Source organism: Halichoerus grypus, chromosome 5, assembly GCF_964656455.1.
Source record: "Halichoerus grypus chromosome 5, mHalGry1.hap1.1, whole genome shotgun sequence".
Taxonomy (NCBI): domain Eukaryota; kingdom Metazoa; phylum Chordata; class Mammalia; order Carnivora; family Phocidae; genus Halichoerus; species Halichoerus grypus.
In genome coordinates, this window is record NC_135716.1 from 183,302,897 (window position 1) to 183,320,581 (window position 17,685).

Consider the following 17,685-nt stretch of genomic DNA (forward strand, 5'->3'; position numbering starts at 1 on the left):
ATGCCAGGCGGGGGCCCCCTTGAGTCCGAGGCCGCGCCGGGACTCACCAGGGCCGCCAAACGCCCAGACCCGGCGCCGGGCTCTCGGTGCAGCGGCGAGGCGCCGGCTGCGGCCCCGGGACGCTGGAGGACGGGCCGGGGAGACCTCCAGGGAAGAGGAGCAGGGGTGGCGGGGAGGGCGAGCCGCCGGTGGCCGGAGCAGGGGCCCAAATGGCAGGGGCGCAGGGGCCGAGCGGGGCGGGTGCCACCGGGCTCGGGCCGGCGCTGTCCATGGTGCTGCCTCCTGCGCGCTCGTGCGCCAGGGGGCAGCGCAGGCCACCGCCTCCCTCCTCTCGGCGCCGCAGAAGCTGGCTAACGCCGGGCAGACAGCTGCGGAAGCCCGACGGGAACTCAGCTCCGCTGGGGACCGACCAGAGCCCTGGGGGGAGGGGAGCGGACGGGAGAAATGTGAAGGGGAGGGAAGAATGGGAGAGGGGAGGAGGAAAGGAGAGGTGTAGAGAGAGAAAAGGAGGGGAGGGGCTAGGCAACCCGAATTTCTTTCCCAGGGTCCAGATCTTCGCCCACCCGGATTACAACTGCACTAGCCTGCAGGGTCTTTGCGGCCTCCTGGCTCCAGCAATCTGGGGCCCTCTCCTCACCCAGCTGCCCACTGCCCGGAGCTTTCTTCTCCATTCATTTTTCCTTTATCTGGACTTGTCATACCCAGGGCTCAGACCTCACAAGTCCCCCCCCCCCGCCCCCGCAGCTCCTTGCCCTACCGGCTCCAGACGCCCTCCCACCTTGCACCGAGTTCTGAAGGCTTTTCATGTACTTGACGCTCAGCTCCAGTATATCTGCCTTCTCCAACTTGCGTTTCCGGATCTGCAGATCAGTGGAGAGGGCTCTTAGCTGGGCAGTCCGACTTGGAAGGAATGAGGTTGGGGATTGTATCACCCCCACCTCACCACGGCCCCACGTCTCACCTGGTGTGAGTAGTGTTTTTCCAGCAACGACTTCAGCTGCTCCAGGGACACATTGATGCGTGCCCGTCGCTTCTTCTCCATCAGTGGCTTGGAGATCTGTGGAGGGGTGGCATTTTAGGGCAGGGCGACGGTCCTCTCACCCTCTGCCCCACACCGCCCCCGCCTTGGCAGGGCGCCCACCCTGCGCTCCTCAGGACTCCAGACCTTGCGGAAGCCGCTGGCATGGCCACCGGAGCTGGCCTGGGTCCCGGGCTTAGTGCCCATGGTGTCGTTATGTGCGCCTGTGGGAGGCAGTGCCGCCTTTATAGGGGCTTCTCGTTTACATGTCAATGAGGCGCTCCTGGGCTCGAGGAACCCCGAGGGGGGGAGGAGATGAGAGGGGGATGCACTGTGAAATTCCCCACCTCCCTCTTTGCCCGGGCTTCAGCCTCACCTCCAGGAACCCTCCTTTCTTCCAAGGGACCCCCCTTCCCCTTTCTCAGTCTTTCCTTTATCCCTCTCACCCCCACCACTTCCTGAGTCTGGGGTCCCCTCCCATGCACACCCCTCCATGCCCTGTCCTGTCTCCGTGTCTAGTGTCCCTAGGTACGGAGCCTCACCACTAAGCCCACTTACTAGGCCCCTTGCTGCCCCTTGCCTCCAAGCATTCTGGGAGGGCACCCACTGAGGAATGTCCATGGGCCCAGCTGGCTCTGAGCCTGGCTCATGACTCTGACAAGGTGCCGCGCCTCTCTGGGCCTGATGAAGATGCGGAGGCAGGGAGGACCCGCCAGCGAAGCCTTTCTGCGGGTTTCACGCTCTGGCCACGCTGGCAACGCCACATTAGTCGCCCTAATGTCGGGACAATGCAGCGATTTTCTGCCTGTGGCTGCTCAAAGCCGGGCACAGGCTGGGCCCGAGGGGGCCAAGCAGCGACATGTGTCCCATTAAAGCGTGCAGCCCGCCCTCAGGGCCACAGCCAGTCTCCTCCTGGCTGGGGTGTTGGACTGGGAGCACTCCTGTGCAGAGGTGTAGCCTGGGCTCATGTGCCCTCTGGCCCTGGTAGGCCCCAGTCCACCTCTCCTAGCTGGGGGGAAGCTGCAGGCAGCCTCAAGCCAGGGCGAAGAGAACAGCCTCCTCCATCCTCAGTCCCGGATTTCCAGGCTGGACAAGTAAGGCGCTGACACTTTACCTCACGGCCTGCGAGTTCATTCCCACCAGCCTTCTCTCGGTCCCAACAAATGTAAGGTGAGGGTGGGAAAGACCACTGATCATATGGGGAGAGCACCATTCTGTGCTCTTGGAGGTCTGGAACCCCCACACACTCTTCATTATTCGGGCTGTGGTTGGAGACCCAGGGAGCTCCGTGGAGGAGGCACCCACCCCAGGACCGGGTAGGCCCTACAGCAGGACTGGTGCAGTCCCGGGCTGGACCCTGGGAGCAGGACTCCAGAAGCTGTGACTGACAGGCTGGCGTCCAGAGGAGTCCCTGAAGTTCACAACTAGTTATCTCCCTGTACTGGGCTCGCAGGGCCTCAGTTTCAGAGTTTGTAAAATGGGCTTCGGAACAATGCGGGCCCCCACGGCTGCTCTCGAGGGTGATGAAGCAGCAGGGACGCAAAAGTTCTGCAGATGAGCCCTGCGGCAGAGGAATACACAGATTGGCCTCTGCAGGGACTCAGCGTGAGGGGGAGGGGACACTGCTGGGGCCTGGGGGGCTCCCTCGGCTCCCTGGAGCTGGGGCGTCTTCTCCCCTGACACCCGCCCCCCTGTCCCCTCCCGGAGTATTGAAGGGCCCTGCCGGCGCAGAGGCGTTCTCAAGCGCCAAGCAGCGTGGAGAATCGCGCCCCGCCCTCCTTTCAGGCCTAGGTTGCGTGGCCCGCGGCTTCGAGGTGCTCTTCCGCCACGGCCTCGGGACCCACCCGCCGGATCTGGGCCGGGCCGGGCCCGCGTTGGGCGGCGGGGCCGAGGCCGGACGGCCGGCGTTGGCACGCGCCGGGCAGCTTTGAAGCGCCGGGGCTGACCGGGCCCTATTGGCCTCCGTGCGTTCCTCGGGCTTGGGGAGGTGGCGGCTCGGTACAAAGGCGCCGCGGGGCAGGCGGGCGGCGCGGCCGGGCACAAAGGGGGCAGCCGAGTGTTAAGGGCATTGTGCCGGCCCCACAAAGCCCGCCCCCGCCCGCCCCCTCGGGGCCAAACTCCGGGCGCCCCGCCGCGCGCGGGCTTCCAGCTGCAGCACATCTGCACGGAAGCTGGGCGCGCGCCTCGCTCTGCCGGCCCCCTCGCCCCCGCCCCCGCTCCTGAGCCGCGCAGGCTGCGGGGCAATTTGTCCTCTAATTATGATCCCTCCCCATAAACCGCCGCCCGCGCCTTTCAACTCCGGCGCATTAGCAAACCAACGGCCCTCGGCGAGGCCCTCGCGGCCCGCCCCCTCCCCAGAGTTAGGGCCGCCGTAAAGGGGCCCGCGGACCGCCCCTGCCCGCACCCTGGCATCCGCAGCTCCTCGGGCCATCACTCCCCTCGAGCCCGAGCCGAGGGCTCCCGGCCGCGCTGGGTGGGGCCGCTCACGTGGGTGGCTTAGTGTTTTCCTAAGCAGTGGAAAATTGACCGCAAAATGAGCTAATTCGCAATGTTCTGCTTTGGCTGCGGGCGGCGGGGCTGTCGGGGAGGCCAGGGCTGGACTCGCAGCCGTCAAATTCTGCCCCCGCCCACTTAATGGGCCTCCGCCTCCGGTGCCCCCTACCCCTATCCCGGCACCGCCCCCTGCGTCCCCCTTTTCCCCCCATCCCAGGACAAGTCCCCGGGCTGGGGCTACCCCGGCCACACACACACCTAGGCTGATTTCCTCCCTGCTTTCCCGGTTTCCCACTCCCAGCGCGGCTCGCCCGCCACGAACAGCCCTTAAGCCGGCTGAGGGTCACGCAGACTCAGGGAGGAAAGAGATCCCGGTGCGGATTCCATTCCCCCACTCCCCCTTTCCCGTGCCGGGAGAAATCCCCACTTTACTAGCAATTCGGGCTCCTGAGCAGCCACCTCCCCACTAAGACTCAATTCCTCTCTTCCCTCCCCCACTCTTGTCGAGTCCTGAGCCTGAGCATCCTACCCACACTCACAGGCAGGCGGGGCTCCGGAGGGGTGCGTAAAGATAGGGGAGACGATTTCCGAGGTGGGGGGGGCGGCACACTCCCACCCCCTTATCTGAGAGCAAGCAGGGCGAAGTACTCTCGGGCTGCAGGGAAGGACATAGACCAACTTAGAAGCCGGGCTTATGCAAACTGGGACGTAGGCCACCAACTCCCTTTCCATCTTTAGCATCTGGGATTCCTAGGGGGCCTGGAAAGGAGCACAAGTTCAGGCAAAGCGCTGGGGAGACCCAGGCTGCCCTTTGCTCATTCAAGGAAAAAATTCCTTCTATAGTTCTGGAGGCCTCTGGGGGCTTCCAGGAATACTCAGAGCCCTCAGCTTCCTCAGGCTTGAGAATTTAAGGCAAAAAGTGAGCTGTGACTTTGTTCTTCCTTCCCCCTTCCCCCGTTTGGTTTAAGAACATTACAGGGGCACCTGGGTGGCTCAGATGGTTGAGCGTCTGCCTTCGCTCAGGTCATGATCCCGGGGTCCTGGGATTGAGCCCCATATCGGGCTCCTGGCTCGGCGGGGAGGCTGCTTCTCCCTCTGCCTCTCCCCCTGCTCATGTTCTCTCTCTCTCTCTCTCTCTCTGTATCTCTGTGTCTCGAATGAATAAATAAAATCTTAAAAAAAAAAAAAAAGGAAAGAACATTACAGAGCAACTGAGGTTTTGGAAACAAGGGAGGGAGGGGGTTTGCAGGTCCCAGGACAAGAGACGGACCAGATATTCTACCAGCCCTCCCAGGTGATGGCCCTGTGTAGCTAGCCTCTTCACCCTGGGTGAGAGCCCCTTCTCTTCCTCCAGCACCCAGACATTGAAAGCCGTGCTAACTGGTGGGTGCCGCAGAGGCCACCGAGGGTGAAGGGGAGGAGAGAAATGCACCGCCGTCTCTGCAGATGCATTTCAAAGTGGAATGAAGTGATTGCTTCATGTAATTAACTATTGGGACACAGCAAAAGCTCTGAAACGACTCAGCCGATTGTCTCCAGATGGGGTTGGAGAGGCTGCGATTGTTTAACTCTCTTTAGCTGTGTTGGGACTCCGAATAGCCCGGCCGCCAAGGGCCCTCCAGGGGACAAAGGCTGGGACTCCGGTGAGTGCATCAACACTGAACCGGGCTGGCCCAGCTCAGGGAGAGTGAATTCAGAGAGACCCCCATTGTCCCAGCCCTTTGTGTTTCTCCCCAGCTGGCTCTAATCTTTAAATATTTACCCGGCCCTTTTGTGCACATATGACTTATGCACTTCGGGCTGATGTGCTCATAAATTACGCATCATTTACCCATTTCCAGACTAGAGAGAGGGGGCTTTCATGCCTGGAGCCCAGAATGGCCAGAGGAAGGAGAAGAAAAGTGTTGGAGGATCAGGGTTCCCTCCTGGGGAGAGCAGCAGCTACACTGAACAGGCCCCTCCTGGCCTCCACGTGGGAAGTGGATGGGACAGAGGAACTGTGAGTGACAAGGAGCCCCCAGGAGGCCCCTCTAACAACTGATCAGGGGACCCACCAGCAGGGAGGAGGGAGAGGCCAGTTCTCAGACTTTTTCTTACGCGGTGTCAAGCTTGGACAAGAACAAACTTCTCACCCTGAGAAGCTGGTGTGGGTTGAGGTGCTTGGTGACACCTCATCCCTGGCACCTGCCTCCAGCTTGCTCTGGGTCATCCCCTCTCCCTACATTCTCCCTTGCTCCATCAAAAACCCCGTTTAAGACAAAGAAGGCTAATTTCATCTCAGCCTGCAGTTTAACTTGGAAAAGTCAAGGCGGTTCTTAGGATTCTTGAAACAGGAGGAATCCCCCCTTAGGTCGGGATGGAAAGCCACCTCAGCTGGTGCGCAAATGGCAGGATGAGGGGGGTACAGGGGAGACCCTGCAGAGGGACCTTCCTGCATGAGAAAGGGCTCCCTTTGTACTCGCCTCTCGGCTCCAAGAACAAAACACATTCAAATGCTTATTTACAAAAGAAGGCAAGTGAGGCATCCCAGGGCTGAGTAGTTCACCTTTATGTTCTTATATTTTTGTGGGCTTGTTGTTCTCATGCCTGCAGACGACACCGGAGAACTGGATGCGGAGTGGATTTCTTTGACCAGATTGCTTCCCTCTCTGGTAGCGGGTCTCAGTGTATGAGTTTCTGTCCATATCTCTCTGTGAGTTACTGTTTCTCTGTGCGTCTGTCGATCTCTCTGTGTGACTTTGTTTCTCTGGGTCTATGCCAGTGTGTGCATATATTTGCTTACTTGCCTCTTTCCTCCATTACTGCTCTGTGAGCCGTGGGCCCTGACAGATTCAGCAACTCCAGCCACTTGTAAAAATCCCCCTTCCCTCTGGTCTGGCCATACCTGGGAGGGGACTGCTTTTCCTTTCTTTCTTCCTTCTCCAAGATGGTGCTGATGGAGATGTATGGTCTAAAAGGAGGTGGTAGGCAGAGAAGAGAGGGTTGCTCAGGCTCACCAAGCTGGATTTCCTGGCACTCTGTGCCCCCAGAACGGGGGTGCATCAGTGCCCTAAGTCAGTGTGGACAGCAGATGCCAACGGCCAGAAAAGGAGCTTCCTAGGAGTAGCCCTCTGCCCCAGGACCAGACTCACTCCCAGGAGTGAGGATGCAATGATGATTTTCTGGGGTCCCTGAGGTGTCCCAGCATTGGGGGAGAGGTACTGAGTCTGGGTGAGAGCATCAGAAATCGGGGGCAGTGTCGGGAGCATGAGCTCTCAGCCCGCAGTAATGCCATGCCTCCTTCCTCCGTGGTACTGCAAATGGGCAACTTGGGATTTCAAAACATTAAATCTCCTTTCAATCCCATGAACCCAGTTTAGCAAATGTTTCCTAAGCATTATTTAAACATGGTACTGGGCTTTGCAGAACATTATCAATACCTTATGCTGAAATGAGGACTCCTATTTTATAGGAAGCTGAAACTTGGGAGTAGATTTTCTCAAGGTTACAAAGCTGGGCCCTGGCAGTGCTGAGGCCAGGATTCAATCCCAGGCTCTCCATCCTTCCCTGAGCCCAGCTGCTCAGATGCCAGGCCTCCTGCCAGGTCCTGTGGGGACAGAAGAGGACGGGGCAGCCAGAGGCTCCGATGCAGGTCTGGGTGACTGCAGTGCACAGCCCGCCCGGTCTCAGCACTCTCTGACCCACTACTCTCGGCTCCAGCCTCTCCAGGGGCCTGTCCCCTATCCCAACTCAGGCTTCCTTTCTCCTACCCGAGTCTGCAAACTTGGTGCCCGCTCTCCCTCCCTCTCCATAGATGCCCTTGCTCTCATTTCCAGCATAAGGCTGCTGGTCCCTGAGTCCCCAAGACCTAGCTCCAGCATCTCTTCCATGCTGCCTCCTAACCCTCTGCCCGCCCACCTGCAGGACCCTCCTTGGAGTCCCTCTCTCCCTCCATTCTTACTTGGCTCCTATCCCACTCCCACCCCACCATAGTTTATTCTAGTCACTCGCTTACTTGTTTTTCTCCTTCATCATCCCTCTGTGAGCTCCCCCGGGTGAGACCATTAACGCTTTCAAAAACAAAAAAACAATTTCGTATTTAAAAAGTAATGTGTTGATTGTGCACAATATGGAAAATACAAAAACATATACAGAAGACAATGAAAGTCACCCATTGTTCTATCACCAACGTTAAAAAATTGTGGCTTATATTTCCATTGTTTCCCCAGGCTCACACGTTTGCTTTTGCTTTTCCCAAGCGAAGCCAAGATCGCCCTGTAAAGTTTTGTATTCTGCCTTTTTGAAAACGTGATGTATCCTGAGCTTTTCCACGATTGGCCAACATTCTCCCTCACCACGAACTGAAGTGGGCGGTCATCCCGCGCGCAGAGTCCCCGTCCTGGGTTTTCCCGCTGCCTCCGGGGCAGGGTCCCCGCGCGGAAGCAGCCTGGGCACCCAGCGGGCGGCCCCGCTCGCGCCTGCGCGCCCAAGGGTGTCAGGGCGGGGTCGCTTCAGAGTTCTTCGGACGGGGACATTCTTGAGTTTGGGGCTCCTTTCTGGCAGACGCCGGCGACCACTTCTCGGCCGGGGACCCAGGTGCCCCGCGGCCCCGCCCACCGTTCGCCTTTCGGCCTGGGTCAAGGGATCCCGGGAGGAGGGACAGGGCTCGGGGGACCGGCGGGGCGGGGCCACAGACGGGGCGGGGCCGCGGGTGGGGCGCTCCAGCCAAAGCCGGGCTCTGGCCCCGCGGCGCGGTGGTATCGCGAGAGCTCGCGGGAGGCGCGCGGCTCTGGGCAGCGGCGCTTCCCGGTTGGCGTCGGCGGCGCAGTGCGCAGGCGCGGCGGGCGGGTTTCCCCGGGCTACAGCCGGCGCCGTCGCCCGCTCGTCGGCCGCCCGGCGCCATGGCGGGCTGCGCGGCGCGGGCTCCGCCGGGCTCCGAGGCGCGCCTCAGCCTCGCCACCTTCCTGCTGGGCGCCTCGGTGCTCGCGCTGCCGCTGCTCACGCGCGCCGGCCTGCAGGGCCGCACCGGGCTGGCCCTCTACGTGGCCGGGCTCAACGCGCTGCTGCTGCTGCTCTACCGGCCGCCGCGCTACCAGGTGCGGGCCGGGCGGAGGCGAGGCGGGCCGGGGCGAGGGCGAGGGCTGGAGCCCGGTGGGTTGGGCACGGCGCGCGGGCTCCGTCCGGTCGGGGTCGGGGCGGGCCGGGAGCTGGGCCCGCGGGGGCCGGGGGCCGCGTCCCCCTGTCGTGTTCTCTGTCGGCGAGTTCAGGCGGCAGGAGGGACCCAGGCTCGCGGGGCGCGGGCCCCCACATCTCCGGCAGAGTGGGTGGGAAATTGCAGTTGGTGCTGTTCAGCACCTGCGGCAGAGGCGCGTGGGGTGGGGAGGGAGCGGGCCCACGAGTTCTTTTATGTAATTTAAGGTGTGGAGACTTAACCTGCTGCCAAGTCTCAGGTCAGAGGGGGCTGGGCGCGGAGTCCCGCTTGCCTGGGCTAGATTCGCTGCGTGGTCTTGGGAAAATCCAGCCAGTAAACTAGGTTCATGCGGTTTTTCCCACGGCTCTGCATAACAATAGCAATGGCAGCTAGAACTTACGTAGCGCTTACTCTCAAGTGCTTTACATGGGTACTCGTCACAGCAATCCTAAAAGGTAGGTACTATTATTATCCCCATTGTGTATATGAGGAAACCCGAGGTCCAGAAAGGCTAAGTCACTTGCCCAAGTCCACACAGCCAGAGAGGGGTGGACGCGGGATTTGAGCCCGGGCACCCCTGCCTCACCCTGTTAATCTCCGAGCACACCAGCTCTGCGTGTTTGCCAGTAGCCTGCTCCCAGGAAGTAGGATGTGTGCTCCTGCAGACTGGGTGGGTGCTCCCTGTGTGCTCAGGGGGCAGCCAGGTGACTGAGCTTCTTTTGGGTCCGTTTCAGATAGCCATCCGAGCTTGTTTCCTTGGCTTTGTGTTCGGCTGCGGCATGTTGCTAAGTTTTAGCCAGTCTTCTTGGAATCACTTTGGCTGGTAAGAAGTACTTTGGGAATAATGGTTTTGAGGCGAGGGTGGGAGAATCAGAGGGTCAGACGTGGTATTTCCTCATCCCTGTGTCTCATCTCTGACTGGCCGAAGGCTGTTTAGGTTTCTGTAAGGTCTCTAACTTCCACCTAGATGCCTATGTCTTGGACCCTAAGAACTTGTGCCCGCCGGTTGCTTCTGTTGCAGGCAGAAACAGGTCTCCCTGGCACCCGCCCCGTAGGTGCCCTCATCAGTAATGTGACGAGCCCTTCCCAGAAGAGGGTACAGGTCCTCGGTGACAGGAAGGGGCAAGGCTCTGGCTCGTCTTCACAGGCCTTTTCCATCTCTAATTTCTATTAGGTCACATCTAGTGCATCCCCCACGGCCAGTGTAGGATTTTTCCCTACACTATGATTTCAGGCCCTTGAGCCTTCTAGTCCCTGACCTGGATATGAACCAGTGGCTTCAAGGTAAAAAGCTTTATCTCCTGTTATCAATACTCTGAGCCATCTAATCCTTCTTTGCTGGAATTTTTTGTTGAATTTTTGTATTCAACATACATCACTGCTTTATTTTGATTATGTCCCACTCTCATACTTTACTGTGTGTAGTATCATTTTTAAAAGACTGTGAAAGGCCCATAATGCCTTTCCTACCTATGTTTGTTTGTTTGGTCTATTACATTCCACATGTAGTCCTTTTAAAACCCCACCTTCTGCAAACCTGAGCAGCCATGTTACATGTGGGTGCCTGCTGTCCACTCTCAGATAGGTAACAACGGGACCTCCTCTTAGAATTCAGGGACAGTTCAGCAGACCCAAATTTGTACTTTGAGTTACGGCTGACTTGATTCCCTTGCCCCAACTTACCTCTCTTTCTTTTTGTTTTTAAACAGGTATATGTGCTCCTTGTCACTATTCCATTACTCTGAATACTTAGTCACAGCAGTCAATAATCCCAAAAGTCTGTCCTTGGATTCCTTTCTCCTGAATCACAGTCTGGAGTATACGGTAGCTGCTCTTTCTTCTTGGATAGAGTTCACACTAGAAAATATCTTTTGGCCAGGTCAGTGTGTCCTCCTTTCTCCTCCGGAGGGGAGAAGGGTGGTTTTGTGCAGGCCTGAGGGCAGTGACGTGGGTTCACCTCTCAGCTATAATCTCCCGGAGTGATTTTCTGCAGATCTCTATCCTCACTAAGCTCTTTATAAAGGACAGGCAGAGCCTGTGAATTCCACTTCTGGATTTTGAATGGAGGACGTGTTGACCGTTTGCCTTAAGCCTTCCATAACATACCACACTATCTAATATACCAACCTGTGATAGCTGTAATCTTAATTTTACAGTCAGAGATTTGCATCTGTTCATTTTCTGTGACTTGAGACTTTTCTTGTGAAGATTTTGTTAGCAAAAACCTCTGCATCTGAAACCTCTCAAATTGAACTTTCCACAGCAAATTAAGTAAAATGTACGTGGATCCCAGGATTCAGTAAAGAGCCAGGGCGGGAAACACTAGATCCTTCTCTGCTTCACTTAGCTGTCCTTGTCCCCAAGGGAAGGAAGGGGGCATGTGGCTGAGGGACATGGATGGGGAGTCCATCATGTCTTTGCCAAGACTCTCTAATTGGTTTGTTGGCACTTTAAACAGATGAACAGCACAACTTAGGGGAATGTGTTTTGCTTATAATTAAATTTTAATGTGATGACAAATGCTGATTACTCACTAGCATGTTTCCTAATGTTGCTAGCCTTGGAAAAATAGGTTAATTTTAAGCATCCGCAGGGGGAGCTCCACAGTCCCATGTCTTCATTTCCTGTTTGTCACATGTCTCTCCTCCAGAACTGAAGCAGATCACCTGGCTCAGTGCCATGGGGCTGCTGATGGTGGTCTTTGGAGAATGTCTGAGGAAAGCGGCGATGTTCACAGCTGGCTCCAATTTCAACCACGTGGTGCAGAATGAAAAATCAGAAACCCACACTCTGGTCACAAGCGGAGTGTACGCTTGGTTCCGGCATCCTTCCTATGTTGGGTGGTTTTACTGGAGTATTGGAACCCAGGTACAGTATCAGAAATGACAGTGGTTGCCTTTAATTTCTTTTACATTTTTAAAGATTGACATAACTCACATAGCATAAAATTCACCATTTCAAAGTGTACAATTCAGTGGATTTCAGTGGATTTATTAGGTTGTTGGTCTCCTTTAAATAGGTGCATGTGCCCCCTGTCGTGTTTTGAGTGAGAACAAAATAAAATGCAAAAGAACCGATGTAGTCCTTAACACTTTTTTTATTATGTACATAAAATCTGGGTGTCCTAAACTTGTAAACTCCTGGCGATTCTAGGTGCTCTTACCCCATCTGCTCTACCCCTTCCCTGCTTCTTTAACTTAGATCTGGAGCACCCAGTGGGTGCTCTGAAGACAGAGATGGGGCTTTGGGGAGAGAGAGCCTTCTGCTGCTCAAGTGGATTCTGATTTTCATTCAAAGCTGCTGTTGATGAGGCAGAGGTCTAGGTTGGACTTAACATGAGCTGCAGAGGTTTATGCTGTCTCAGGTTGCAGACCAAGCCTTGTTTCCTGCCTGTTGCCTCTTGAATATGTTCTCTTGGTCCTGGAAAGACTTGGCCAGAGAATGTGACCAGAGCTTAGGAGACTCCTCACCTCTTTGGGAAAATCCAGTCTGGGGCCCCCAAGCATTCCATTGGCAATGTGTGGTCCGTTGGGGACTCTCTGGTGACCCCCAATGGTGTAGAAGGGTCAGGACGGTCCACATGGGACTTACTTTAATACTTGCGTTTCTGAAACCTGAGACTCTCCTGCATCGACAGTCCTGTCCCCTGAGAACAAGTTGACTGTAGCTGAATCACGTCATTTGCCGTGAATGCTGCCTACATACCGAAGTGCTCTAGAACTGAAGCGTTTGCCTACCTCTGTGACCATAGGTCTTCTTACACTGTGACCAGCACACACGCGCTAATAAAAATGGAACAGGTCTTTTCCAGGATAGTACTTACTGTGTACAAAATACTCTTATTTCTTGTCTTATTTGTAATGCCACTTAGGATGCACTGAGTGGATTTCAGGGCTCAGGAACAGGGTGTGGCCTGCCGTTGGGAAGCCCAGTACAGGGTGTGTCAGAAGCCACACGTGTGTGGTGGCCGTGGGGGCACAAGCCCCGGGATCATCGGCGGGGCCAGTCCTGGCTTTCACGTTGGCTGCGTGGCCTCTCTGCCCTCACACACTGAGAACAGCAGTGCCACCTCCGAGGTTTGCTGTGGGGGCTTATTGGTTGGAAAGGGCGTAGCTTGTGCTTGAAACACAGTTAAGTACCCTGTAAGCAGTGATGGGAATAGGTCGAGAGCATGTGCCTGGCTCTCTGGGTGGAAGTCGCCCCCTTGGGGTAGACGTGTCCATGGGGGTCCGTCAGAGCGGGCAGGGCTGGAGTGGTGAGTTTCCCATACAGCACAGAAGTTCCTGAGAGCTGGGAGATGTTCTTGGCCTGGAGGGGTTGTTTGGCGGTAGATCAGTGGGGAAGATGTTCTCAAAGTGGAAAAAACACATGAGTAAGGAGGTGAGAGGCAGTCCAAGTGGGTACAGCCCTGAGGAAGGGGGCTGGAGGCAAGGCACTGCTTTTCTGGGTTTGGGCAGGGGAGTGGTCTGAAGACAAGTGATCTCACAGTAGCACTGTATGTGGTACAGGGCTAGGCCATGGGGGCCAGGAGGGGGTGACGAGGCAGCTGCGAGGGAGGGAGGGAGGTGTGTGTGTGTGTGTGTGTGTGTGTGTGTGTACACACACGCGCTTGGAACAGGAAGGGGCAGGCTGGTGTGTGTGTGTGTGTGTGTGTACGCACGCGCTTGGAACAGGAAGGGGCAGGCTGGGAGCTCCACGGGAACTCTCACCTGGTGACGAGGCAGCTGTGAGGGGGGCGGGTGGGGTGGGGTGTGTGTGTGTGTGTGTGTGTGTACACGCACGTGCTTGGAACAGGAAGGGGCAGGCTGGGAGCTCCATGGGAACTCTCACCTGGGGTGGGATCAGGAGCTGCCGTCACCTGCCCTGAGGATTGAAATCCGAAAAGTTGATCTTTTATTATTTTTATTTTTTAAAGATTTTATTTATTTGTCAGAGAGAGAGAGAACACAAGTGAGCACAAGCAGGGGGAGTGCAGGCAGAGGGAGAAGCAGGCTCCCTGCTGAGCAAGGAGCCCGATGCGGGGCTCAATCCCAGGACCCTGGGATCATGACCTGAGCCAAAGGCAGATGCTTAACTGACTCAGCCACCCAGGCGCCCCATGAAAAGTTGATCTTTTAATTTTTAGATCTGTCTCACATAAGAGGAACAACAGAAAAGTGTCTGGAAAAAAACTACAGTGATGAGTGTTTAGCTCTAAAGTAAAAGTAGTGGTAAGGGTTCAGTGAATGGCCTCAGTTCTCAAAGACACTAATAGTATTTTGGGAGTCTCTGGGGTGGTTGGCAGGAAGTCCTCTGTGGATATTCAGGAGAAGCAGGTGCTGCTGAAGTTCTCGGTGTCGGGACACTGACCCTGATCAACTTCATGTCCCCCGCCAGGTGATGCTGTGTAATCCCGTCTGTGGCGTTGGCTATGCTCTGACAGTGTGGCGATTCTTCCGAGATCGAACAGAAGAAGAGGAGATCTCGTTAATTCACTTTTTTGGAGAGGAGTACCTGGAGTATAAGAAGCGGGTGCCCACAGGCCTGCCTTTTATAAAAGGGGTCAAGGTGGAGCTATAACACAGCAGGAGCGGGCCACCCTGGGCCCAGGGGCCTCTCACTGGGCGCGGCCCGGGCCACACCTGCCTCCGGTCAGCCACTCTGCGGGATGGATTTTCTGAACCATTTTGTATGTCACCAATTACTCTTCTGGAGTATCACTCAAGACCAAATGGTCAGAAGGCCTCAGGACCAAAGGACCCCACACCCTAGAGCAATCTGTTCTTGGGCTGAATCAAGGTAGGACACAGATGAAAGATGGACAAGGAGCAAATAACAGCAATATTCTACAGTGACACCCCCCCCCCCCCCCCCCCCCCGCAGAAGGGCCCGGGTGAGAGCCCCGGCCGCGCACCATCCCCCACGAGGCATTTAGTGTAACCGAGACCCCTCAGGAGCAGTGGACTCACTCATTACTGAGTAAGGCTTCTTTGGCAGGAAGGGGTATGTGGACAACAGCGCTTAGTGTTAGAAATACATTCAAAATCTTTAACCGAAAAACACAAACAGCACAGCTTCGACCTCCTTATTTCTGTGCTTAAGTGCATGAGCATCTATACAGTTTTAAAGATAATTCTTTATAAGGCACTTTGGCTCTTAATATATTTAATCGTATTTACATATCTATTTTTTATAAATAGCAGTATAAATTCTAAGGGGACTTGGTGTTTATAGCCCCAACTTTTATTTGGCAGACAGGCAGCATGGACACCTCCAGACGATTTGGCTGAGTGGCTTTGTGTTAACAAGGGTACCCCAAGCCAGGGTGACTGTGGGCCTCTGTGGCTTTCCCTGGGGTCCTGGCCTGCTCTTCTCCCGAGAGGGGGCTGTTATCAGTGACAGGCATGTCGAAGATGTGTCATTTTAACTTTATCCAAGAAATGCTTACTGAACACCCGCTCTGTGTAAGGCATTGTTAACCATTGGGAAGTACTGTTCTCCATTTATTTGGGATTTTAGTCTTACTGCATCATAGCTTATATTTTTGTGTTTCAGTTGAAATCTATTAACTATTGATTTCTATGTTCTGTTCTCAAAATTCCACCGACTCTAATGCCATTTCAGACTGTCTTTTCCAAAGGGATTCAAGCATATATAACTATACAATTCAAGCAAATCAGCTCATGAAAGTCTTAAATAGAGCAAATGATCCCAACTGAGATTTAGTCAGTATTTTTGTTTTTCAAGTTTGGGGAGAGTGGTTGGCTTTAAATACATCAGCTTTAAGACCCTTGTTTAATTCTGGATAAGAGAGGGCCTTGGTCTCAGCGTGAAATCCTTCCTGCAGTTGGCGGTGGCGCTCCCGAAGCCCTCTCGCGAAGGCGGTGGCCGCCCCTGGCTGCAGAGCTGCCCAGCTGCCACGCCACACCTGGAGGCTTCGAGGAGCCACTTAACCTTTCTGTGCCTAGACTCCCCATCTGTAGAATGGGGTCAGTACCACCTACCTCATAGGGGTGTTGTGAAAACTTAGAAGAACAACGTCAAACGTTTCAAATGCTTAGATAAGAGAGATGGCATAAATGGAATCTGCACGGTGAGAGATTGCACAGATGCGGACCCTGGTCAGCTGTACCAGACTCTGGAATTGTGTGTTCAGAAGAGCATGTTACCAACTCAGAAATAGTACCGACTTCTAGATTTCATGGCCTAATTAATTTTTTCGTTATTATATATACCAAAGAGGTTTACGGGTTTGTTGATTCCTGGGATGACACTCTTCTGGTGTGAGTGGACCCTACCGTCGGCCCTCGAGAGGGCCTTGCAGCCAGGCCGGCCAAGGCCGCTGCTGGAGCTCTCAGCAGCTGGTCCCTCTGGCACGAACACTCCCCAGTGGGACGTCGACATGCACTTACTCTGGGAACTTGAGTTGAATCAGTTCTGACTTGTTCTCCAGACCACGCTTAGCAAAGTAAACTCCACTCGTCGGGATTGCAGACTGGAAGAAGGCGTGGCTGGGGTTTCGGTAGCCATCCCCAGCTCCTTGAGGGACAGTTCTGTGCTGCATCTAGCAGGATTGGACCCAGCTTTCATTCCCATGGTGGGGGGGTGGGGGGGCTGTGAAGTTGTCTTTAATAGATGGAGAACAGCTAACGATGGCCCTTGGCTCTGTGGACAGAAAGTCTGAAGGTGTTGGCATTTGGTGATCTCAACTTCGTCCACTGCTGGAGTTCACGAAGCCCACCTTCCTGCCAGGCCCTTGAGCTCAGGAGGTAGGCCTGGTGTTTTGCAGTGAGATGCTACCGTTATACCACCTGGGCTTTAAAAAGCAGAATCCCATGGGCGGAAGTAGGGAGACACCCCGAGCCTGACTTGTACACCCAGGGCAGAAGTCAGCAGTTACTTAGGGAGAAAAGATGAACTACTTAGGGGAAGATTTGGCAAGTGATTGACTTTCATCTAGTACTGACATTTTCAGATTATTTTTAACTTTATAAATTTAGCAGTGACAGTGTACACGACAGAGAATCAGGTTAATGAAGTACAGGCTTTCTGGGTATTCCCAAAAGCTTTCTGGGTAAAGGCCACATCACCAGTTCCCTTAAATTAAGAAACTGTCAAAAGAGATGACTTACTTTTTCCATTGCAGGTTTTAAAGTGGAGATTCTTAAATGGAGAAAAGGCAATGCACAGAACAAAGCTACTTTGAAGCAGCGTAAAATGAAACATTCTGTGAGGATTTGCAGGTTATGGCTAAGAATAGCAGTTTACAGAAAAGAAATAGTAAGTAGCAGGAGCCTGGCTGAAAGCGAAAGACAGCATACCCCACTGTCCCTTCATCATTTGTAGGAACTGCTTCTTGAGCCTAAAGACTAAGCTTTATTAATCCCTTCCATTTATTTAACACTGAGTGATTGACATGATAGGGGAATATTCCTAAACCAATACGTGTGTTAATAGCTTAGGCTCAGGAGGGTCGGCTGTAGCTCAAGCTCATTCTGGTAGCAGTCACTCTGTCATAGGTACAGTAAACCACTGTCCCTTCTCTGCACTTTCTTACTGCCTTAGATAGTTGTGATCTCCCACCGCATCTTGCTTCTGTAGTGACTTGATGAGGTTGGTGGGAGAGGCTTGCCGTCTGCGCCCTGCTGTGAGACTTGATGCCTTGCCCTGGGCTTGGAGGGCCAGCCGTCACGGGTGGTCCCAAGCGCTTGCTCTAGAGGAAGCCGTCCCGTAGCTAGGAGAGTAATTTAATGGAGTAATTATTCTACTCGTCTTTTTACATGCAGAAATGTTTATTTAAATATTTTAAATTGGATTTTCTTTCACAGATACTGAATATTCTTTCCAATTCTTAAATAAAACTGTACTTGATTTCACTATGAACCATAGCGTGATTGTGTGGGACATAATCATGTCACCTCTGACTAAGAAATGTCTGGGACCTACAGCATAAAACCAGATGTATTTTGCCCACTCAATTCAGTTCTGAATGCTAATCTCTAACCAGTTCGTTATGACAAGTTCC

General features: G+C 54.7%; 2 protein-coding genes across 2 annotated transcripts; one reads left to right on the forward strand and one right to left on the reverse strand.

Annotated features, from left to right (window-relative positions):
- Positions 1-27: 27 nt before the first annotated feature.
- Positions 28-9,050, reverse strand: HES3 (hes family bHLH transcription factor 3). Its single transcript, XM_036064498.1, has 4 exons — positions 8,924-9,050; positions 962-1,057; positions 779-860; positions 28-417 (listed from the first exon to the last, which is right to left on the reverse strand). Exons 2-4 carry the CDS (start codon positions 1,040-1,042, stop codon positions 44-46), a joined length of 537 nt encoding a protein of 178 aa, XP_035920391.1. The 5' UTR covers positions 1,043-1,057; positions 8,924-9,050; the 3' UTR covers positions 28-43.
- ICMT (isoprenylcysteine carboxyl methyltransferase) lies at positions 8,309-17,536 on the forward strand. Its single transcript, XM_036064497.2, has 5 exons — positions 8,309-8,586; positions 9,416-9,504; positions 10,391-10,560; positions 11,332-11,549; positions 14,058-17,536. The coding sequence occupies exons 1-5, from the start codon at positions 8,392-8,394 to the stop codon at positions 14,238-14,240; spliced, it is 855 nt and encodes a 284-aa protein (XP_035920390.1). The 5' UTR covers positions 8,309-8,391; the 3' UTR covers positions 14,241-17,536.
- Positions 17,537-17,685: the final 149 nt, after the last annotated feature.

Bases quoted from the DNA above. Each gene is read 5' to 3' on its own strand.
- HES3 (XM_036064498.1), bottom strand. From the start codon at position 1,042: ATGGAGAAGAAGCGACGGGCACGCATCAATGTGTCCCTGGAGCAGCTG. The intron at 861-961 runs GTGAGACGTGGG...ACTGATCTGCAG, and splicing joins AAAAACACTACTCACACCAG to ATCCGGAAACGCAAGTTGGA. The intron at 418-778 runs GTGGGAGGGCGT...CCCTCCCCCCAG, and splicing joins CCTTCAGAACTCGGTGCAAG to GGCTCTGGTCGGTCCCCAGC.
- ICMT (XM_036064497.2), top strand. From the start codon at position 8,392: ATGGCGGGCTGCGCGGCGCGGGCTCCGCCGGGCTCCGAGGCGCGCCTC. The intron at 8,587-9,415 runs GTGCGGGCCGGG...GGTCCGTTTCAG, and splicing joins ACCGGCCGCCGCGCTACCAG to ATAGCCATCCGAGCTTGTTT. The intron at 10,561-11,331 runs GTCAGTGTGTCC...TCTCTCCTCCAG, and splicing joins AGAAAATATCTTTTGGCCAG to AACTGAAGCAGATCACCTGG.